The following is a 24,165-nucleotide window of genomic DNA, read 5'->3' as shown; positions in this document are numbered from 1 at the left end:
ATTTAATACCTTGTAAATGACCATAAGACTATAAGGGTAAATTACTATCTCTAACTAAATATATTTCTAGAAAAAAATAAGTGTGTATGTGTGTGCGTTTTATCTTTCATAGATTACAGAATGAAAAATGGATGAATGTAAGACCCGGTGACGTCATTAAACTGGAGAATAATACATTTGTGGCTGTAAGTAGTTCAGATATTTTCTTCCATAATACATGTCACAGAGAAATCAAATAGTAACAAATACTTGCCTCTCTCTATCTTTCTGTGTGTATTGTTGCCCCTTGTTTCCCACATGTATTCCCACAAGTTCCTTTGGAACTTACTTTGACTCTATATCACTGAAAATACTTTTCTCAGAAGAACGGTATTGTAATCAAGCACAAATATACATCTGAGTAATGTTTAAAGTTTTATTTACATGTATAGAAAACCACTTTTCACTTACTCCTTTTTGCCTGTGTAAAATAAGGGCCTAAAAGGGTATTTACAGCTCATCCTGTCAAGGTCTATTATATTATAAATTCTCCTTCAAAAATACTGTGATCTGTCAAGTAAAAGTGGGCACACTTTATGATGTGAAGTATTGGCATCACTAACACAGCAATGAGTTTTTTGAATCCTATCTAGTGGTGAAGGCACTATGCATGCACGGTATGCTGAATTCCTGTACCCAAAATCCTGCAGGAATTTTTCATTTCGAAACCTTAATGTTCATGAATGGGAATTATTTTAAATCTGAAAAGACTCAATCTTACAAATTTTAGACCAGATTATCATCTGATTTCAATGGAAGTACGCTGATTTACACTGTCTAAAGATCTGGACCTTATGTAAAAATATCAATTAATCCACCTCATGGATTTATTGAAGTCATTGGAGCTATGCCAATTTACACCAGGTGAGAATCTGGTCCATAAAGTCTGTATGTGTGTATGTTTTCTCTGTTCGGTAATTTAGGGAAAAAATTAAAATTTGTTTCAGACATTGAGAATTTTAAAGAAGTATTTGTGCTGTATATCTAGAGAAGAAAAATTACAGAGAACATGGTGGTGTATCTTGGAACTTTTTTGTATCTTATATGAGCCTTTTCTCAGTCCTTTTACAGCTTTGCAAGATGATATAATATATTTAACATCACTTCTTTTTTTACAGGCTGATGTATTACTTCTATCTAGTAGTGAACCACATGGTCTCTGTTACATTGAAACAGCTGAGCTTGATGGGTAAGTTTTAATCTGTTAGAGTAGTTAACAGAATAACATAATACATTTTAAAATATATTATTTATGTGTGTGTGGCATGTGGACACCAGCTATTGATCACAGATATATTTTATTCCTAATGTTCTTTAAGTGGCCTCTACATAGTCCCACCCTTGGGATGTGTTGATGATGCAGCTCTGACAGTGTTACACTTAATAACAGTGAAGTTGGAACACTTTTGCACCCCCTCCTACCCATCCTCTTGCTATTCCTGCATGTTATGAGAGCAAGGCTATAAATGGAGGGTATGACGCTCCAGTTTCTTCTGTTCCTTCCCATTGTGGTTGCAGAGACTGGATCTTCCCTGGATCCACTTCTTCAATCAACAAGTGCCATTGGCTAGTTTTAGTTCTTGGTTAGTTCTGGAGTGATTTTAGTCCTTTATTTTGTATTACTTTATTTGAAATTCTTTCTTCTACTTTTATTTATTAAGGCTCCTCTAGGTTCTTCACCCCAATGCAGTCTCATGGATCCTATGGTGGTTCCGAAAGGAAAGTGGCTCGGATTTTATCCTTCCATCTTTTCTACCTCTGATGGCCCAGAGTTGGGAAAGATGGAAGGTATCTAGCATGCTTAGGAAAAGGACACTTTCCTTCTTAGTGCGTAATATGTAGAACCTTTACTCCCAAGAATCTCTAAAGAGCACCAAAACCAATCCCATGCCCTTCCATAGCAGAATGCCCTGGTGGCTAAACCCCCTGGTGTCAATCATTTCAGCTCTGTGAATAAAGATAAGCCTGCATCAGCCCCAGTTGCCTCGGAAACTAAGATACTTGTGATATCTTTGATATTCCTTAAATATTTTGCCATTGTTAAAATCTGCAGAGCTGCAGCTTGGATCTGTATGTACACATTCACTGAACATTACTCCCTTGATTTAGCATCCAGGTCTGAACTGAAGTTTTGTAGAGTAGTACTTCAATCATTGTTTAATTAAGACTCCATGTCCCACCTTCCTTATTTCACAGTCCTGCTTATGAGATTATCCCAAGAGTGGAAGTGTGTAGAGACCACTCGAAGTATGACTCACCTCTAACCAGAGTTTTTTTATATGAACTCCGCACATTCACAATCCCCGTCCGTCTTGACCTCTTCCCCAGAGACCTTATTACAGCCATGGACCTGAGGAGTCATTGGAAGGAGCCGAAGTGGATGGAGCAGCATGCCACTGATTTATAGCCTCTCTGCATTGAGGAACAGTGAGGGGAGGGGTGTGAGAGAGCTCCCGTGGCACTGCTGTGGAGCATTGCACCATCAGAGCTGCACTGCTAGCACATCCCAAGGGTGGGAATGTGTAAAGTCTGTCTCAGAGAACTCCAGTTACAGGTGAACAGTGTGTGAATGGTGTACTTGTCAAATGCAGTAACAGTTTTAAATACATTCATGTGAAGATCATCACAAAGTTCAGGGCTCAGGTCTTTGGTGCTTATACAGCACCTACTGCAACGTGGGTCCTATTAGAAACCAATAACAAATAATAATAAAGGAAGTCACATTTTTCTTTCTGCTCATTGGTGCCATGTACTCAGATACCATGGTGATAAATGACAGTGTAAGAACCTAAATAGTCTGATGTGAATGATAGTTCATATAGATAAATAGTCTTACACAAGACCAAAACATGTAATGAAATATAAAACTGAATAACAGATAGAAAATCACATAAAATCATCATCATAAAACCAAAGTAAAAAAACCTACTCTAACAAACTCATTTATAGCATATCTAACTATATGAACCTTTCATACTGAATTTCTGAATACCAAGAGATAGTGCTGGGAGTAGTTTCCTTAACCACACATATCCAAGTCCGACTTCACCTCTTTAAAAGAATTAATATTCTCACTTGAAGAAAGTAATATATATTTTTTTCCAGGAGTGAATGACTGACATCATTGGTTTAGATACTGGTAAATTTGTAGATACTGTACTACTTTAGCATGGACATAGCTTAAGCTGCACTAAAATTTAGGCATTAATTTGTTTGGATTTTTATTATTGTTAAGTATTCCAATATCTGTTCCAACAACCATATGCAGGTGTGTTCACTTAGGAAACTTTGCACTTCCTTCTAGAAAAGTATGTGATCTTTAACATTAGTTTTTCCTGCCTTAAAGCACAGCAGTTGAGGACATATCCAAAGTTCTAGACCTCTTTATTTGGAATATCTAGGACTCTGAGAAAGGCCTCTGCCAGGGTATCCCATTTTCCCTATTTTCTAGGGGAGATTAGTTCAGTGGATAGTCGGTGGCCGTTGCGATTGCTCAGCAGTCCTGGAAATCAGGCCACTTCTTTAGGTGCCTAGCTTTAGGCATTGAAGTTTGGAAAATGTTGGTCCCTGTAAGTTAATTAGTATTTAGTCATAAAGGGAGCTCTCTCAAACCCACCTCTTAAGAAAGGGTGACTCCAATTCCCCCTTTTCCCAGTTCAATTTCAGCTACTGTAAAATTAGGGTTTATTACATTTTCATTAAAACCTTTTTTCATAGCTCAAATATCAATCTTTGCCGTGGTGTTAATCTCTTTCAACTGGCAACTGGTCTGCCATTCCTATTGCAGTTAGTAATTTGTGCATGATGACCGGATGGGGTCTGACTAAATCATATTTATTGTGTCCTCTGTTCAAAGAAGCAAAACAAATTGTAGTTATGCAGATGTGCATTCATTATGATGCCAGCACTTATTAAAACTGAAGCTCCTTCTCATGTTTTTGAATCAGTTACAAAAGTGTTCTTCCAGAATAACATTAGAAAGAGCTATCCGAATGGCATCTTTCTACAAATGTGCTGTCTTAGTCCACAAAGTTAATTCTATGGTACTGAACGTAGGTTCATGTGGGTGAGAGAAGGCAGGGCTGGTGGGTTATGGAAAGAGTCTTATATAAAGGTCATGTTATTAATTTTACAGTGAGACTAACCTAAAAGTACGTCAGGCTTTACCAGATACTTCAGAACTTGGAGCAGATATTAGAAGGCTTGCAGAATTTGATGGTAAGTGGTGATAAAAGTTAATTTGCTGAAACCAAGGTTTTTATTTTTGGGTTTTGTTGTTGTTTTGTACTTGGAGGGGAGAGGTAAATGACTCCAGACATTAAACGCCAAGTTCTCATTCTTTCACTATCAAGATTAAGGATGTTGTTTACCAATATGACTTTCAGATTCTAAATCATTGTCTTATTTTTTGGGTATGTCTTAATGGGCAAAAAGGGTTATTCAATCAAGTTAGCTTAATAATAAGTTAATATGATTAAAAAGATGTTAAAAAGTTAAGATGTAAACTAACACATGATTTGAAGCCATGTTATCTGGCTGTGTTGTAGCTTGGGGCATGGGGATGAGTTAACTTGATTAGCTTAACATTATTACATAAGAACATAAAAGTGGCCATACTGGGGTCAGACCAAAGGTCCATCTAGCCCAGTATCCTGTCTTCTGACAGTGGCCAATGCCAGGTGCTTCAGAGGGAATGAACAGAACAGGTAACCTTCAAGGGATCCATCCCCCTGTTGCCCATTCCCAGTCGCTAGGGACACCATCCCTGCCCATCGTGGCTTATAGTCATTGATGGACCTATCCTCTCTGAACTTACCTAGTTCTTTTTTTCATTAAAAAAAACAAATTAGTTTTGCCCATCAAGACAGGGCCATAGTGAAGTTTAGCAGCTGTAAAACCTATATCCTAACCCCACAATTTATATATTGAATCTTCATTCTGTTTTCACTTTCCATTACTTTGCTCACTGTTGCCTGTCCTTTGACACCTATGTAACTCCATGGCTACACCTACACTTGCAACTGCACACAGGTCCAAGCAAATGGTTGTGCCAGAGCCCCCACCTCCACCAACCACATCTAAACTCCAGAAGCACAGGTTTCAGGGTGTGTACAGGGCAAGAACATTAGCAAGCCTAAGGGGCATGGATGTGAACATGCTTCAGGCTGTGGCATAGCCCTGTGCCTGTGTCAGTTGGTAGTGTGGACAAGGATAAGATGCATGTCCCAGGTATTGAGTTCAGTAGTCCTCCAACCCTGTTCCCACAACACTCTGAACCCTTTCCTGCCTGACCCTTACCCAGAAATATAAAGGTCCCTGTCCCTGCTGTTCTCACCCATAGTAGCAAGCTGTGCTGACTACTTCACAAATTTTCTGCTGGACTCTTTTCACCAGCACACATAAACAAGGAACATACTCTGAGAGCAGCTGTCTATCAGCTCTGTGTCAGCCAAGCACACACAGGCCTTGATAAATGTGTGGTTGGAGTTCATTGTCCTCCAGTACCAGGAATTCACAACTGTACCAGGAAGTTTCAGAAAGTCTGGCATGGGCGGGTGTTCACTGTACTATACTGCATATAGGCAGGTACAGAACATATATTCATGTTCACCACAGCATATTTGGACACCTGATGTGGGTATGGGGTACATGGATAAGCATACATATGGCTCTGTACAGGTATCCAGTCGCCAGAATAGATGTAGCCCATGAATCTTCCTCTGAAAACTCTGAGGAGCAATAGGAACCAGACAGTGTTCTCCAGAGGCCTGAAAAAAAATGAGAACACTCCTTTCAACATTCACCATCCTGAGAATGAGAGACCCTTAGTCTCACAAGTGCAGTTTGGAAGAGTCATTCTTGATTGCCATCTAACCCGCAGGGTTTTGCTGTTCCTTGAGCATGTTTTAATTGTTCCTTTCCCTCGTATCTCTTTTCTCTTCTCTTGTTACTCCTTTGAATAAAAGCATGAATAACAGCATCTTCAAAGTTCAGTTAAACTGCAGCCATATTTATATTTTGGAATGTCTCAAAAGCCCAGTTTACAATTTTTATATTGTTTATTATATGCTTATTATATTTGAAACATCTTTCTGGATTCCATTAATACATTTGGTAACCTTTTGTAATAGAAATACTTATTACAACTAGTATTTACTGTTCAAAAATGACTCCTTCCAGATTCAGAAGGATTTAGGTTATTTAGCAAGGACATTTTTAATGGTTGTGTCATGTGATATTTTGGTTTGGCCAAAACAAATGTCATTTTTTTCCCCACAAAATGCCTTAAAAAAGTTATTAAAGTAAATAGTATATGAAGCCAGCAAATTTTGTTTAAAATACTTACTGAAGTATTTATGGGGCCAGTTTTCCACTAACAATGTAATCATAGATGAACCTCAAACTGTCTGGAGGTAATATATAGTTGAGATAAGCATCCAAAAGTACACTGCACATCTCAACTTCTTCATATTATTTTAGTCTAAAAATCATAGCAAAATATTTTGAGAACAAGTCTTCTCGTGAACAACTTTCTGGTTCAATGGAGTATAATAACAATACTTTTTTGCATTGTGCTAGTACTTCAGTTTCTGGTCCTCAGTGAAAATGACAAGTACAGAGTTGCATCAGAGTGACGAAGGGCGAGGACAGGTGTGATTATAATATCATCTATTTCTGCTACATTCAGGGTATAACTTTTGGTAGCACTCACTTGTAATTTAATTAAAAGCAAATGTCCTGACATATAGAGCAAAAATTTAGACTTTAATAGCATAATTGTAAGATAATGAAAAATGACAACAGTCAGTTGCAGATACAGTTCTACACTGTATCTTCTTTACCTGGGATTATGCCATTTATTCAGGTATAATCCATTCCCCTGGTTGGGAGCCCTCCTGCTTGACACAAGCATATCATTCCAATGCTAGTCTCCAAGTTTTAAGAAAGGCTCATATCTTAAACTGCTGAAGCCAACTGAGGACAGAATACAACCCCCTGTTGTTCATTTTCCAACTTCTTAAAAGTTTCCTCAGTTCCATGTATAGCTTTTGAAGCAAACATTTGACCTTGTCAAGAATTTTCTAGTTTATTCACCAAAACATGGATGCTTTTAACCTTGAAGTGTGAACACGAGAATCTCGGTCGTAATTCTGATTGACTGTCAATCTCAAATTCTCTTTGTAGTTTTGTTGCTCAGTTTCCAGTCTGTTTTTTACACGCTATCATTGTCCAGAAATTCACTGGTACATATATTTTAAAGCGGACAGGGATAAAGAACTGAAACAGAAACTAGTTCAGGATAACCATACAAAATGTTACTTCACAAACATAATAAACTTAAACTTCTCAAAGATTACACATGTTCATTAAAACAAAACATAACTGTTCTACATCAGCATCTAGTAATGTTTCACATTCAAATTGAATTGACAAAGCCACACATGGACCTCCATGTGTCTGAGGGTGAGAGGGAAAGGGATGGTATTTAAAACTAACATTAATGCAGTGTTGATTTTGTGAAATTGAGCACTCCTTATTGCAGGATTAACTCACCTATATTGACTAAACTGTATATTTTATTATAGAGATTATGTAACAAAAATAAAAGTACAGAAAGAAAATTTGAACATGAAGGGACAAAAGTGCCCATGTTAAATCTTCATAGTTTTATAAACCTTCTGAATTTTCTTCTTCTTCATAGAGGACTATAAAAAAGCCACATTCAAAGTTCCTTGCTTCAGTCATTTTTGAGGAATGCAACCACAGAAATTAAAATTGGGTGGGCCTTCCCATCTCCCCCCACCAAAAAAAAATGGTTGAACTGATTTTATTCAAATTTAATTTAAAAAATCACCTTTGTATTGAGAACAAAGCATGAAAAATTTAATGACCAATGGAAAAGCGTGGCTGCCTCTCAAACGTAACCATCTCAAATGCACCCATAGAGTTCACGGTAAGCTTTACAAACACTTAAGGGAACAGGGGTTCCTTTGCAAGAGGCTTACAGTCTAACTCACACAAAAGAGATGGAAAATCGGATACAACAGTGGATACAGATGATGCCAGAGTGCAGATTAATGTTCTTGATTGAAAGGAAGCAGGTTTACAGAGGGATTGGAAGGAACAAATGGTAGGCTGTTGCACACATAAAGGATTCTACCAAAAAGCACATGCGGTTTGTGAAGGAGATAAAAGGAACTCTGAGGACAGAGAGCTGGATGGAAAGTAGGACATGTCAGGGGTGCAGAGCCTTGAAAGTGAGGACGAGAAACTTCAACTTGATGCAGTACAAGAAAGTGAGCTGTTTAAAGGAACTGAAGAGGAAGAGTTGATTTATGGCTGCAGTTTTGGACAGACAGAAAAGAGGAGTTGGCAAGTAGCGATTCCAAATTGGAGGTTCCAGTTGTGGAATCAAGTGATGAGCAAATAATGGGTGAAAGATGTAGTAGCAGGAACAAAAGGTCAAGGGTGAAATTTTAAATATCTAAATTGATTAACTCTTATGATTTATGCTTCATTTGGAGGGTGATGATGATTTAATACACCAGTTTGACTATTTCCTTTATTATGAATCTAAGAGCTTGATTGAAAATCCACTGAAATTAGTGAAAGACTCCAATGTGGATTACAGCAATACTGACGCTCAATCAGTGGACAATAATCTTCTATATTATGATTTTCATGGTAGCAAATGAAAATTTTACAACTTGTTGTTATGTCACTGTACTGGGATCTTTACTGTTTGAATTCATGTTTTTATTATAATTTTATTTTTATATTTTAGTCAAAGTTGTTCGACGTAATCTGGAATGAATTTCAGGAAAATATGTCCTTAGTGTCTTGAGAAAGGTTTTTTAGGGCTTTGTTTAGACTTTATGTGGAATTTATTGCTAAACTCATGCGTGATTCCACTAACAAAGTTTCATGGGAATTATTTTAGATTATTTCTATTAGTCCCCAAATCTGCGTTAAGGCTTTGTTTGGTAGGTTTTGCTAAATATAGGGAATATAGATGACAGTAGAGAGGCTCTCTGCTGTAATGGTGTATTTAACAGTTTTCAGTAACAATGAAAATGTGAGTTCAGTGTCTTGAATAAATCTAATTCTTTGGATTGCAAACTGCTCTTGAGCCAATAAAAGAAGGGGTACATTTTTGTCTAAATAATTTATACAATTGGTAAACTTATATAAATGGTTCTAACACTGAATAAATATTTACATTGAGCCAGCATTCTTTTTTTTTTAGTTTCTTATTAGAATTTTATGGGCATTGAAGAGTTTTTCCAAGCAAAGAGAATCTAAAAATATACATGAGCTGCACATACTTCAGTCTGATTTCTTGAAGTAACTACAGTATAGGCCTTTTCCCATTTAATGCTGTCTTTTTCATCTCCCTGATTTTTGACTGCTGTTGTGATCTGTTTTATGCAACTTATGACAAGTTTACATATTTTGCATGGCTGTTAATACTAAATTCTGTATCAGAGAAGGGTTTAGGAGTCCTTTAACAGGAAACATCCAATACCTTGTGGTCATTCTGACAGCATATCATGCAACTGAAAAAGAGAAAAATATAACATTTATGTTTAGCAAATATCTATCCACATTTTATTACATCAGTTCTCATGATAGTATATAGGGCTTGAAATATATTTATGTTTATTTTAATTTAAAACAGTCCACAGAAGGAGAAACTGAAGGCAGTTCATGGGAATAACACTTTTGTTTATTAAAGACTAAGAATATCAGATAGAAAAGCTCACTATTAGTCCTTTGCTATATAATAGCAAAGGATTACACCTTGCAGCATCCCAGCGAAGTCCCCTGCTGTAGCCAGTAGACAAACTCCCTTCTGTAACTACTGCATTAAGCAATATTCAAGAAGTAAAGTTTGAAAGGTTCTGAAATAATTTGTTAAATTTTCTAAGCATAACTGATATTTTAAAAAAAGATTCTCCCAATAATAAAGGATAGCTGTTTCCATATGTTCAAGTGGAAAGTGACTTTTGTGAAAAGGCTCCTCTTTCATCATATTAAAGCACCAGTAGAATCAGTATCTCCTTGATGAGAAAAGCCGTCTCAGCTGGGTTTTTTTTTAAAGATCTTCAGTTACCTTGTGGCCCACTGAATCCATTGGGATATTCTTTGATAGGATTAATTTGACAGGATTACCAGCCTAGTGGAATGGGGGGGAAGCAGTAGATGTGATATATCTTGATTTTAGTAAGGCTTTTGACACAGTGCTGCATGACGTTCTCATAAGTAACCTAGGGAAATAAGGTCTAGATGAAATTACTATAAGGTGGCTGCACAACTGATTGAAAAACCATACTCAAAGAGTAGTTATCAGTGGTTTGCTGTCAAATTGGGGGGGGTGTATCTACTAGGGTTCCACAGGGGTCAGACCCACATATGGTACTATTCAGTATTTTCATTAATGACTTGGATAATAGACTAGAGAGTATGCTTATAACCACGGTTTCATGTCTGTCACAGAGGTCCCAGAAGTCACAGATTCTGTGACCTCCAAGACTTCTGCAGTGGCCAGTGTGGCTGACCCCAGGGCCTGCTCAGGTAGCCCCCTGGGCTAGCCACACTGGCCACTGCTGCATGGCCCTGGGACCAGCTGCACTGGCCACTGCTTGGGCAGCCCAAGGTAGCTGGCCCCAGTGACCGCCCGAGCAGTGGCTAGTGCAGCTGGCCCCAGGGACTAGTGGCTAGCCCTGGGGACCGCCCAAGCAGTGGCTGGTGCGGCTGGCCTTGCGGACTGCTCATCGGCCCCCAGCAGCAGTCCCAGGGTAGCCAGAGTAGCCACGATCGGCACCCCCAGCAGCGGTTCCTAGGCAGCTAGAGGAGCTGTGATTGGCGGCCCCTCCAAGTGATCCTGGGGTGGCCAGAGCAGCTGCTGCTTGGCAGCCCCCGGCAGCTGGTTCTGTGGGCTCCGCCCCCCCAGCAGTGGCTCCCCGAGGCTCCCTTCCCAGCAGCCCTCCCCAAGATTTAGTCAGAAGGTATTCTAGAAAAAGTCATGGACATGTCACGGGCCATGAATTTTTGTGTATTGCATGTGACCCGTCTATTACTTTTACAAAAAATATCTGTGACTAAATCATAGCCTTACTTATAACATTTGCAGTTAACACCAAGCTTGGAGTGGTTGCAAATACTTTGGAGTATACTTTTAAAATTCAAAATTACCTTGACAAGTTGGAGAATTGATCTGAATTCAACAAGATGAAATTTAAGCAATACAAGTGCAAAATACTTGACTTAGGAAGGAAATATCAAATGCACAACTACAAAATGGGGAATAACTGTCTAGGTGGTAGTACTGCTGAACAGGATGTGGGGGTTATGGTGGACCACAAACCGAATATGTGTTGTCAATGTGATGCAGCTGCAAAAAAAAGGCTAATAACATTTTGGAGTGTTTTAACAGGAGTGTTGTATGTAAGATGCAGGAAGTAATTGTCCCGCTCCACTGAGCATTGGTGAGGCCCCAGCGTGATACTTGTGTCCAATTCTGGACACCACAATTTAGGAAGGATGTGAACAAGTTGGAAAGAATCCAGAGGAAAGCAACAAAAATGATAATAGGTTTAGACAACCTGATTTATGAGGAAAGGTTGAAAAAACTGGGCATGTTTAGTCTTGAGAAAAGACAACTGAAGGGCTACCTGATAAGTCTTTCTGTATGTTAAGGGCTGTTATAAAAAGGACAGTGATCTACTGTTCTCCATGTCCACTGAAGGGTAGAACAAGCAGTATTGGGCTTAATCTGCAGCAAGGGAGATTTAGGTTAGATATTAGGAAAAACTTTCTAACTATAACAGTAGTTAAGCTCTGGAATAGGCTTCTAAGGAAGGTCGTGCAGTCCCCAGCATTGGACAAATTGGACAAACGTCTGTCAGTGACGGTCTAGATTTACTTGGTCCTGCCACAGCACAGGGGGCTGAACTTGATGACTTCTCGAGGTCCCTTCCAGTCCTGCCTTTCTATGATTCTATGTTGCTGTGCCACACGGGCAATTCCAAGATATATTAGTAGACAGACATGGTATGCTAAGAAGTAGGCAATAGATTCTTTGCCTAGGCTTATAAACTATCAAGACTATTTACAAGATTGGCCTATGTGTTCAGATACCAATGTGGTGAGCACTGTATAAATAATTTGTACTAGATAGACTAAATGCTAAATAATCCTCAAAAAGCTTTATTCTTTTGAGATCCTGAAGTTCAGCGGTTTTCTGAAATGTACGAAAATGGGACTGAGACTCTTTGCTCTAAACATTGGGCTGGAAATCTTGCAAACAGCTTTGTAGCAAGATCTCCAGTAATTGACTGTTTTGGTTTGGCTGGAAAAAGCATGAAAACAGCTTTTCTTGTAATATATTGGAATTTCCACTTCACATACTAAAACAAATCGGGGACCAAAGAACATACTCTGGATTTAATAGTGAAAGAAGTGGAGAAATATAATCTTCAGTGTTTCAGTTCTGAGCGGTCAATGGGAGACAACTTACTGAAAGTTATTACTTATAAATGGCCTAGCAGATTTGTTTTTTGTTTTTTTACAATTTTTAAAACCGTTCTCTCTCAGGCAGGCAGTACAAGCATTATGCCAAGTTTCAGTCCACAGCAAATTCTTATGGTTAACTTCTAACCCTAGAAAGTAGGAAATATGAGTAAACTGTGACATAACTGTGGGACCAAGCTATTGTTATAAAGGTCATACCAAAGATGCTGTTTTTAAAGTAGAAACAAAGTCTATCAAAAAGGAAAAGAAATGGTGCATGAAGTAGGACAGCCCGGTGAGAGATCTTAAAATATGGGAGACAATAGCCAGTGTTTGTGTAACTCTGCAAATGAAAAGGCTCCTCCTTCCCCATAACTAAATACACAAATTTGGTTAGTTTGGGTGAAGACAAATGTGCATGAGGTTTCATAATAGCAAGTTTCTGCACAGCATGTTAAGCTACGCAGAATTTAGCAGTCTGACATTATCCTTTGCAGTTCAGTTTTTCACATTTTATGTTGGGCCAAACTCTCAACCTGCAGGGCATGAGAATTAAGGACAGATGCACTGTGAATTTGGGATGTGACCAAATCCAGGGGCAATGAATTTGCATGCATATCACCTTTGTATACGTGGGTGGCCCCTTCTGTCACTCTCTGCTTTCTCTTCCTGCAAGCTGTAGGCTGCCATTTCTGTTTTCACTCCAGAAGCACTAATCCCAGTTGGCTGCAACAGGAGTTTGTTTTTTCCTTACATCACATGATGTGCAAGATGCCATTAATGTAATTCTTTTAGAATATCTCACCATCTGCAGCACAGGACTGTGTGTTTACTGTTTTTTCCAAATTTGAGCATTTTCTAATCAGGACCATGGAACAAATTAAACAAGAGTAGTGAAAAACCTCAGGACAGCTGAAAAGAATCACTGGCATTCCTAAATAAACACAAGCTGTACCCTGGTTAATCATGTACCACATTTATCTGAAGCCCCAATTTTCAGATTGAGGTATACAACATTTAACCAGCTGAACTTTTACACTTTCAGCCAAAATATAAAGAGAAATGCAGAATACAGAATACAGTCTACCTTAATATTACTGAAAATGTGGCCTGGCTTGCAAGATGACAGGAAACTAGGTACTCCCTCACCAACAGGAAAGTGGAAATGTGAACCTTAAAAAAGAAACCACTCTCTCACTAGGCAAAAAATCTTAAAAGAGGATCTCTGGTAGGTAAAGGTTTCAAAGGGCAGGGGCCATCTTTCCTCTCCTAATGCTCAACTTTAATTCCTGGAAAGCAGTTTTTCCAAAAGATGTCACGATCTTCAAAGAAAAGTGTAGCCTCTCCTCCAAGTTTTTTCTTAGAATAAGTGTACACGGCAAAAGAAAACAAACCAAGCCAAAAACACCTGTGGCAGTGAGTCTCAGAGCTCAGTCTACAGACTTGGGCTGGTGACGCCAATGCTACTGTGCTAAAAATAACTGTGTAGATGTTTGGGCTCAGGCTGGAGGTTGTGTTCCGAAACCCACATCCTTCCTTGGGCTTCAGAGCCCAAACTCCAGCCTGAGCCTGCATGTCTACATGGGTATTCTTAGCACTGTACTGTGAGCTCTGTGAGCCTGAGTCTGTAGACCAGGGCTCTACGACTCACTGCTGTGAGGTGTTTTTTTTGCCTTGTAGTCAAACCTTCTGTACTGGTGTTCCTCCAAAGGATAAGGATTCTCGGCAGGCAAACGTAGAGAAATGGGTCCTAAAAAGCAAAGGGACACAGGAGCTACTTTGTTTAAAAGCAAAGGTATGGTTGTGACATTCCCCTCTGGTGTTATCTGGACCAGTGATCTGTTAGGTCACTCCAATCCTTGACTCTGGGAGCCAGCCTTACCCTGCTCTGCTGTGAGAACCCCCACTCCCTAGCTGTTCATGCATGGTCTCTGGCATGTAAGCTGCTCCCAGCTACTTGCAACCGAATGACACTAGTCAATATCTCTGGTCCCAGACACAACCCTAGGAACCTCTGTCTTGCAGTGTCCAGTTATGCCCACTGGACGCTGCAAGCTTATATGAGTTTGTCAATTTAAAAAAGAAATTGATATGTACCAGGCCTGTTATCTCAAGGGGAGTCTCTGACACACTTCAAACCAAAATCACTGCTTCAGGTAGAATAAACAAACAGATTTATTAACTACAAAGATAAATTTTAAGAGATTATAAATCAAAGCATAACAAGTCAGATTTAGTCAAATGAAATAAAAGCAAAACACATTCTAAGACAGGAGTGGGCAAACTTTTTGGCCCGAGGGCCACATCGGGGTTGTGAAGGCTGTGCCTCCCCAAACAGCCTGGACCTTGCTCCTTATACACCCCCTCCCACTTCCCGCCCCCTGATAGCCCCGCTCAGAACTCCCGACCCATCCAACCCCTCCCCGCTCCTTGTCCCCTGACCGCCCCCTCCCAGGACCCCACCCCATATCCAACACCCTTGCTCCCAGTCCCCTGACTGCCCCGACCCTTATCCACACCCCCGCCCCAACTGCCCCCCGGGACCCCACCCCCTATCCAACCCCCTTGCTCCCCATCCCCTGACCGCCCCCCCACTGAACCTCCGCCTCATCCAACTGCTCCCTGTCCCCTGACTGCCCCCTGGGACCTCCTCCCCGCCCCCTTACCATGCCACTCAGAGCAGCAGGAGCTCGCAGCCAGCGGCGCAACGTGCTGAGGCTGCGGGGGAGTGGAGACAGCAGGGGAGGGGCCAGAGTCTAGCCTCCCTGGCTGGGAGCTCAGGGGCTGGGCAGGATGGTCCCGTGGGCCGGATGTGGCCCGCTGGCCATAGTTTGCCCACCTCTGTTCTAAGCTGACCTGAACACTTTCAGTGCCCTTAAAAACTTAGATGCTTCTCACACAGGCTGGGCTGGTGGCTCTTCACCTTTGATCAGCGCTTCAGTCGCTTGGTGTGATGTCTGTAGATGTAGGTGGAAGAGACTGGAAGAGCATGGCAAATGTCTCTTCCTTTTATCATTTCCTTTCCTCCCTCCTGGGTTTGGGCTGTTCCCCCCACCCCCTTCAGAGTCAGGTGAGCATTACTGAGACTCTCCAAGCAAGGTTGAGTAATTCCCCTGGTGTGGCCTTATGCAGGTGAGTAATTGCAACGTAGTTCCCTTGCTGGACAATGGCTGTTGATGGGTTGTTTGACACCCTGCCCAGGCGTTGGTTATGTTCCTTGCTGTTGCCTCTGGAAAGTTAATATCTGGCTGATTCCCCCAACTTACAGCATGTTTTAGTGGCAACCATACGACACAATTCTCATAACTTCCTATGCATTAATGACACACATATATGGATAGAGAAATGACTTTCAGCAGATCATAACCTTTCCCCTGATACCTTACAAGGCATGCTTTATGTGTAAGATCACAATTATATGAAAATGAGGAATATGGGGGTTACAGCACACTTTCCCAAGGTATAGAATGTCACAATGGTTATTGGTGATCAATTTTTTCTTTCCTTTTCTCGGCCTATTTAATTTTCTGTGGACTTCAACCATAGTTCTTTACCAGTAGCAGAGAACACAGTCTTTCCTCTCTGTGTCAGCTGTCAGTGCTGTTGACCAAAAGATATACACAGAAGAACAGTGCAGGAAGCTTTTTCCTTCCCACCACTCCAAAGATCCAGGTTACCGCTTATTTGAGTGTCAGTCTGTAAGGCACTGACATCAATAATTGCCAGTTACTGCAAAACTCCCACAGGGCAGCGCAGTGTGCTAGTTTATACTAGTAGGCCAGATTAACATCAGTATTACTAGGTGTTTCATTAGGGAGAGATCATGTGATCAAGGGCATTGGACTGGGAGTCAAGAGACCTCAGTTAATACTCTGTTTGGCCAGTGATCTGCTGTGTGACCTCTGGCAAAACGTTTCAGTTTTTTGTGTCTCTGTTTCCACTTCCACTTTCCGTCTATCTTGCCTGTTTAGATTGTAAACTCTCTGGGGTAGGGACTGTGTCTTATATGATTGTACAGTGCCGAGCACAATGAGGTCCTGATCTCAGTTCAGGCATCTGAGCACTACTGTAAAGAAATAATAAACTTAATAGTATTAATGTATGTAGATACAGAGTGATGTTCTTTCCTAGGTTTTAAATGCCGCTGAATCTCTGATTGCTGTTATATAAAAGAGCTTGCTAGTCTTTCAGCCTGGTGTTCCTACAAATTATTTTGGTATAGCTACCTCTCTCAGGGCTGTGAAAAATCCACACACCCCTGAGAGACATATATTTACTGACCTAACCCCTGGTATAGATCAGCGCCAAGTCAATTTCTGAGAATTCTTCTGTAGACCTAGCTACCAATTCTCGGAGAGGTGGATTACCTACACCAATGGGAGAAGCGCTCTTGTCAGTGAAGATTGTGTCTACACTGAAGCACTACAGTGGCGCAGCTGGAGTGTCTGAAGTGTAGACAAGCCTGAAAAGTGTTATCCCAGAAACTGCTAGTTAGTGTAAAATGTTATCCTGGTAAATTGTGTGTGAAAGGGTGATAAGAATTTAATTTTTCACTTTACAGGTGTTGTTGTCTGTGAACCTCCTAACAACAAGCTGGATACATTCACAGGAGTTCTTTTCTGGAAAGATAATAGGTACTCGCTCAGTAATGAAAAGATGCTGCTACGAGGTTGTGTGTTGAGAAACACAGAGTGGTGCTTTGGAATGGTTATTTTTGCAGGTAAGACAAACCTTTATGGATTAACAGCAATTTTAACCCCCTAATGTGCTCACATACCAGTACCCTGTATAATGATTATGTATCATTATGGCTTGGTGTCTATAACAGCTGACATAGATACTCCACATTTAGATAGAGCCTTTAGTCTTAGGATCTCAGAAATATTTTACAAAAGTATATAGGTATAATTGTCCCCATTTTACAGATGGACTGAAAAACGAGGCATGGAGAGGTTACCTGTCTTGACCAAGTGTCACAGTGAGTCACTAGCAGAGGCAGGAGTAAAACTTAAATATCTTGACTCCCTCTTTCCTATTTTAACTAGTAGGTGGTAGCAGGCACTAGCCATCTGAATTTATCTGTATATACAAGCATCTCAAACTTTAGTTGTCCCAGAAGGTGTCAGTGTTCCAAAGTCCTGAACAAAAATGTAATAAATATGAAAGTAATGGATCAGCCTTGCAAAATTGTCATGACTTTACCAACCCAAGCACAAAATGCACTTTCCTGTCCATTTACCATGATGTCTGATGAAAGAGCTAACAATATTTTACTTGCCCAGAGCAAATTGCAAGTAGAATTTTGCAAGAATGCAATAGATGCTCACAAATATATTACAAAATTTCATATGTCCTAGTAATGCAAAGAAATGGAGACAAGGAAAATCCTGGCATTAGGAATGATATAGAAACAGTATAGACAGTGATTAGGTCGGGTAGATGAAACACATTGGGATGCTGTTGTAAAATTGACTACCAAATAAGGTGAATATGGACTTCTATTCCACGTCAACATATAATGGCTGGGTGAGCGGAGGCAGTTAGGGAAGGCTGACATTATGTTTACACAAAATTTATGTAATACCAAACAAAATGTGTGTATAGATATATAGATAAAAATTGTGTATATTTTAATTTCTTCCTTATCCAACCTTTGTTAGTCCTCGTCGTATGTTGTAAGCTCTTTGGTGCATGGACTGTGTCTATCTTTGTGTTTATACCTAATGTAATGAATCCCAAATTTGTTAGTCTCTAAGGTGCCACAAGTACTCCTTTTCTTTTTGCGAATACAGACTAACATGGCTGCTACTCTGAAAACAGTTCTTGACTGGACACTCTGGGTACTAACCTATTATACACATTTAATAATAGTAATAATAGAGGGAACCTCAGGATGAATTTAAACTTTAAATATATGTAATGATATATGAGGTAATTACATTCCATATAGTCAAATTAAGACATTGTGCAAATCAATATCCATGTGACGTGAATCAGAGTCCTTGGTTATACTACAATTATCAATCAAGAAGAATTCACATTTAAAACCCACACCCAAAAAAAGGTATCCCAGCTCTTCCTGGATAATCTTTGCTATGTGTTTACTGCAAATATGTATGTAGAGCACTGGTGGTTTTAAATTCATGGGCAATGCCCAGATGTGTCAAAACACATATATCTGTGCCTAGAATGTAGCCAATACATTGGTTGGGCCAGGTTCATTTGCTCTATAGTTGAGCATGTCCTTGTCCTTAGATTTTTGGAATTTAAAAGGAGCTCAGTTTTGAGGAGCTTTTATGAACTCTCTGGCTTGCCATCAAACAACTGCTTGCTGATGTGCCTTGAGGACCTCTCTCTTCATTCATGTGGATGTTAATACACATTACTTTACACACTCAGTCTCCAGTGACATAAAAGTTGGCTATATTCCATGTAAGCCCGGCGGGGTGATGGGGGGGGGGAGTTTGGCTAGAACAACCACATATAATGAGAGGAGACGCTGAGTGCTTGCTTGCTGTGGGCCAGCATTACAGAACTTGTGGAAACTAATGAATGAATAAAATAATAATAATCATTGGCACTTCTGTATCACCTTCCGATTGAGCATCTCAAAGTGCATTACAGATATTAGAAATTTAAGCCCCAGAAACGCCTGCTGAGATAGGTAGGTAAGTATTTCCCCCATTTTATAGATGAGAAAACAGAAGCTCAGAGAGGTGATGTGTAATGAGGTCTCAAAGGAAGTCTGGGGCAGAGGCAAGCGAAGAACACAGAACAGCTTGTTCCTAATTTTGTAGTTTTATGGGAATAAAGTCCTCGGAAATTTCCTCAGTCTGGAATGAAATATTTTTGGAGCAATCAGATTTTAAATTAGATGATGATTTTCACCACCCCAGTCTAACCACCATTCTACAGTGCTGAATATTTTTCAGACTTGATTGCGAAAGCTCAGGAATGCTTTTAGACAATTAAAATATGCAAAATGAGAATATCTCAGTTTTTAGAATTTATTTCTTGCATATGCATTAGAAAAAGTAGCTTCAATATGTGTATTTTTAAAAATTTCAGTAATGTATTTAATAATTTTAGTAAATAATTTATCATGTAATGATTTTAAAAAAGATTTACTTTTTTTTATAGGCCCTGACACTAAATTAATGCAAAACAGTGGTAGAACTAAATTTAAAAGAACAAGCATTGACCGGCTGATGAATACTTTAGTATTATGGGTAAGTTATTATCGTCAGATCAGGAAAAATCAGTGGGCATTGCATCCACATCATTAATCTACTCTACTAAATTATCATTTCAGATATCATGGAATTATCTGTATCAGTAGATATTTCTGGACAGTGTACGATACCAATATGAAACCTTTGCAGCACAGATACATACATAAGGTTGAAAGAGACACATTTATCCATCTTGAAGACAGTTATCTGTCACTGAGCACCCCTGCATTACAGGAGTATTTACAAGCAGTAGCAATCCGTTGTTCTTTAGGGCAGGATCTTTTCATGAGGCTACTGGTATGGTGAGCTCAAGACAAATGCACAGAAGGTTTTTACAGCAATTTTTCTTATCCCCCACCATCGTTCTGGTTCCTAACCTTCAGTGAGAACAGGATTGTACCCTTCCTGTTAATTTGGTTTTTGTGACAGGTTATCCCCAGGTAGTGAAGATCAGGTGCAGAAATTTGTGACTAGGAACCTTCAGCGGACTGAGTATTTCACTTCTGTGTTAAACTTGGTCTCTACAATTAAAGCTAAGGATATATCCAAATTCCTTATGGTTACTTAGTGAAACAAAATATTGCAGTTTTGGCATAGGCAAACTTCAAAGCTACTACTTTTCTTAAATGTTGTGTTTTTGATCATGGGAGAAATTATGGAGTTGCAGAAACTTTTTAACTGAGTAAATCCAAAGATTCATAGATGGGGTTGTGGATGAAGAGAGAAGTTTCCATGTGAGAAATAGTGAAATTTTTCCAACATGGCTAAATACTACTCAGATTTTTAAAGTTATTTATAGCTCTTTGTACCCACATGCTATTAAAATTAATCATTTACCGATGACTTAGAAAAACACATCTTAAACCAAACTTTTATAAGCATGCTCACAGCGAGTGCTCATTGAGGTTTTTGTTATTTATCACAACAATAAAAAAAACCTTTTTGCCAACTCTTCTAATAACTGCACCTATTTGTAGTTTATGTACAATATCAGATTATAATGATGTTGGGCCAGATCCTAAGGTCTTCACTATTGGCTAGATTTGCCTTTAGATCACAGCCCATAGAAAGAGCAGTGTAGAACTACATCATCTTGGAAGAGCATCAGGAGACATTGTGTCTCAGGAAGACAGGATGGCACCCAGAGCCCCCAACATGCATGGGGAGTGTGCATATGGTTACAGTGATTTTATGTGATGCATCTTAAACCCCCTCACACTGCACTGTAACTATCCCATGATCCAGAGCAGAAGGAGATTGATACCTAGCCTCCCTTTGGCTCCAGACTGCAATTTGGCCTCTCCCCTGTGCAAAGCAGGCACACTTGTACATGTATGTACGTACATACACACATGTGCTGTGCACTTGCGAAAGGGTCAGGGGAACGTGGGCTCTGGTTTGTACACAGCCAGTATCTAGACAAACTGAGTAAGGAATGGAGACTAACTGGAGACAAACTAATTATGGACTCAGATTTTGGGCCTTTATTTGGAGCAAAGAACAACAAAGTGAGATTTTCCCCCCAGTTTATTAGCGATGAAATATTCTTTGCTTTGTGTAGTTCTGTTTTGGATCTTAAGCCACCTGTTTACTTAGACTGGGTAATACCAATATGTATCTGTAAGTGAAATGTATAGTTTCCATGTATCCATTTTAGGAATTAGTACACATTTTGAAAAACCTAACCAGCTCTGTTATTCTCATTTCAGATCTTCGGCTTTTTGGTATGTATGGGAATAATTCTGGCAATAGGAAATTCAATATGGGAACATCAGGTTGGGGCCCGTTTCAGAATTTACCTTTATTGGAATGAAGTGGTGAACAGTTCTGTATTTTCAGGATTTCTCACATTTTGGTCGTACATTATCATACTCAATTCAGTTGTGCCCATTTCCTTGTATGTGAGGTAAGATGAGAGATTATGATTTTATAAAGCATATAAATATTAATGGCTGTTTCACCTCAACTTTTTTTCTAAATTGCAATGTCATACTTTATCCCTTTAATTTTTGTGTTTTTAAAACTTGATCTGCAGTATATTTTGTACATAAGAAACCTAAACCTTTTATGGAGATAATGCTTAGAATTGGAGAACAGCACATGCTTGCTTTCTTGCCTTCTTTCTTTCTTATCTAGAATTCATTGTCATTGAATTATGTTAACTCTTTTGTTTCCTCCTTGCTTTGCTCTCCAACAGCTGACAGGTAAGCAGTGGTGGACATCTGTCACTCCCTGCACCTGACCTTTGGTTTGAGAAATAGCAATGCATTCATCACCTTTGTGTTATTTTTGTTGTTCATCTTTTCCTCAGAATGTCCTTGATGTGTATATTTAATTTTTTCTTCCTTAAATGTTGAGTCCTTATGTAAAAATTTCTTTTGTTCTCATGCTGAACAAGTTTATTGAGAAGGCATTATTGCTTAACTAAGGTTCCTGTTCACGCAATTTTTACATTATTCCAGCACCTCTTAACGTTCAAAAATATGGAAATTAAAATCTACAATGTATATTATATGATAGAATATTATATATATTATATGGGACGGAAGAATCCCATGCACTGTTACAGACTAGGGACCGAATGGCTAGGCAGCAGTTCTGCAGAAAAGGACCTAGGGGTTACAATGGACGAGAAGCTGGATATGAGTCAACAATGTGCCCTTGTTGCCAAGAAGGCTAACGGCATTTTAGGCTGTATAAGTTGGGGCATTGCCAGCAGATCGAGGGATGTGATCATTCCTCTGTATTTGACATTGGTGAGGCCTCATCTGGAGTACTTTGTCCAGTTTTGGGCCCCATACTACAAAAAGGATGTGAAAAAATTGGAAAGAATCCAGCGGAGGGCAACAAAAATGATTAGGGGGCTGGAGCACATGACTTATGAGGAGAGGCCGAGGGAACTGGGATTGTTTAGTCTGCAGAAGAGAAGAATGAGGGGGGATTTGATAGCTGCTTTCAACTACCAGAAGGGGGGTTCCAAAGAGGATGGATCTAGACTGTTCTCAGTGGTACCAGATGACAGAACAAGGAGTAATGGTCTCAAGTTGCAGTGGGGGAGGTTTAGGTTGGATGTTAGGAAAAACTTTTTTCACTAGAAGGGTGGTAAAGCACTGAAATGGGTTACCTAGGGAGGTGGTGGAATCTCCTTCCTTAGAGGTTTTCAAGGTCAGGCTTGACAAAGCCCTGGCTGGGATGATTTAGTTGGGGATTGGTCCTGCTTTGAGCAGGCGGTTGGACTAGATGACCTCCTGAGGTCCCTTCCAACCCTGATATTCTATGATTCTATAGCTAATCTCATATTTTCAGTTATTAGTCATAAAACCACCATCTTTCGCCTTGCTAATATTGACATTGCAGTTAGACAATTCGTTGGGTAGAAAATTAGCAGAATGATTCAAAATAGTTTTCTGGCTCCTTCGGGCATCAAATAAAGAATAAAATGCCAGGATTAGTGGAGGCACAAAGATGACTTAGAGCCATCCCACTCTCCTTCTCAGTTATGCTGACTTGTGCTCCAGTGCATATTAGGATTGAGTCCAACATGCACAGCCTATTGTCAGTACATGTAAGTAGCTCTCACAGTTGGAGTCTGTATGCACAATAATGGGGAAATAGAACACTGTGGATCAGCTGTCTAACTGTAATAATCTGTAACTGTATACATTAATAGACAGCCCAGTTGTCAGCTGACCACATGTGGATGGTTTTGAAGATAGACCTCATGTGATCTTTATCTCTAAAAATGCAGGCCTCTACCCAATGAGTGAAAGTAGTAACTACTCATTCATCAAGTATTAACCTGAAAAGACCTAACGTACTTGAATTTAGAATGTCCATATTTTATTCTCAACTGATAATGCTATATCATTTACACAATGATAGAAAACTATGAAGTTTACATACATTTTTAAATGTCAGTGTTCTTACTATGCATGTTACTTCACAGAGGAATTAAAAGTGTGAGATAGCATTGTATAGAACAGTATAATGTTTACTCTGCATAGCTCTTTTCCTCTGAACTCTAAAGACTGCTTTGATTGAACTCCTGCATTTGATATATTTTCATGTGAAAGGTTTTACGATTCTGAAGAGTGTTTCTGTGTGTGTGCTTTGTTTTTTCTTTCAAAGTGTGGAAGTGATTCGACTTGGACACAGCTACTTTATAAATTGGGATCGTAAAATGTATTACCCCAAAAAAGATACACCTGCTGAGGTTCGGACTACCACGCTCAATGAAGAATTAGGACAAATTGAATATATTTTCTCAGACAAAACAGGAACAATCACTCAAAACATAATGACTTTTAACAAATGTTCCATTAATGGAAAAACATACGGTAAGTCAGTGTTTATTAATGTTTTGCCAGTAAAGTTTACTTCT

At 39.5% G+C, this 24,165-nt stretch overlaps 1 protein-coding gene across 1 annotated transcript in view; it reads left to right on the top strand.

The window, feature by feature from the left end:
- Positions 1-24,165, top strand: part of ATP8B4 (ATPase phospholipid transporting 8B4 (putative)) — a 157,077-nt gene that overhangs the window by 75,112 nt on the left and 57,800 nt on the right. Inside the window, exons 6-12 of the mRNA XM_077828428.1 lie at positions 113-185; positions 1,158-1,228; positions 4,175-4,257; positions 17,114-17,272; positions 19,693-19,781; positions 21,494-21,690; positions 23,913-24,121. Of these exons, the coding sequence (XP_077684554.1) occupies positions 113-185; positions 1,158-1,228; positions 4,175-4,257; positions 17,114-17,272; positions 19,693-19,781; positions 21,494-21,690; positions 23,913-24,121 (881 nt within the window). The remainder of the gene's footprint in view (positions 1-112; positions 186-1,157; positions 1,229-4,174; positions 4,258-17,113; positions 17,273-19,692; positions 19,782-21,493; positions 21,691-23,912; positions 24,122-24,165) is intronic.

Source organism: Eretmochelys imbricata, chromosome 10 (assembly GCF_965152235.1).
Source record: "Eretmochelys imbricata isolate rEreImb1 chromosome 10, rEreImb1.hap1, whole genome shotgun sequence".
Lineage (NCBI taxonomy): Eukaryota > Metazoa > Chordata > Testudines > Cheloniidae > Eretmochelys > Eretmochelys imbricata.
This window is presented reverse-complemented; position numbering and strand designations above follow the sequence as displayed.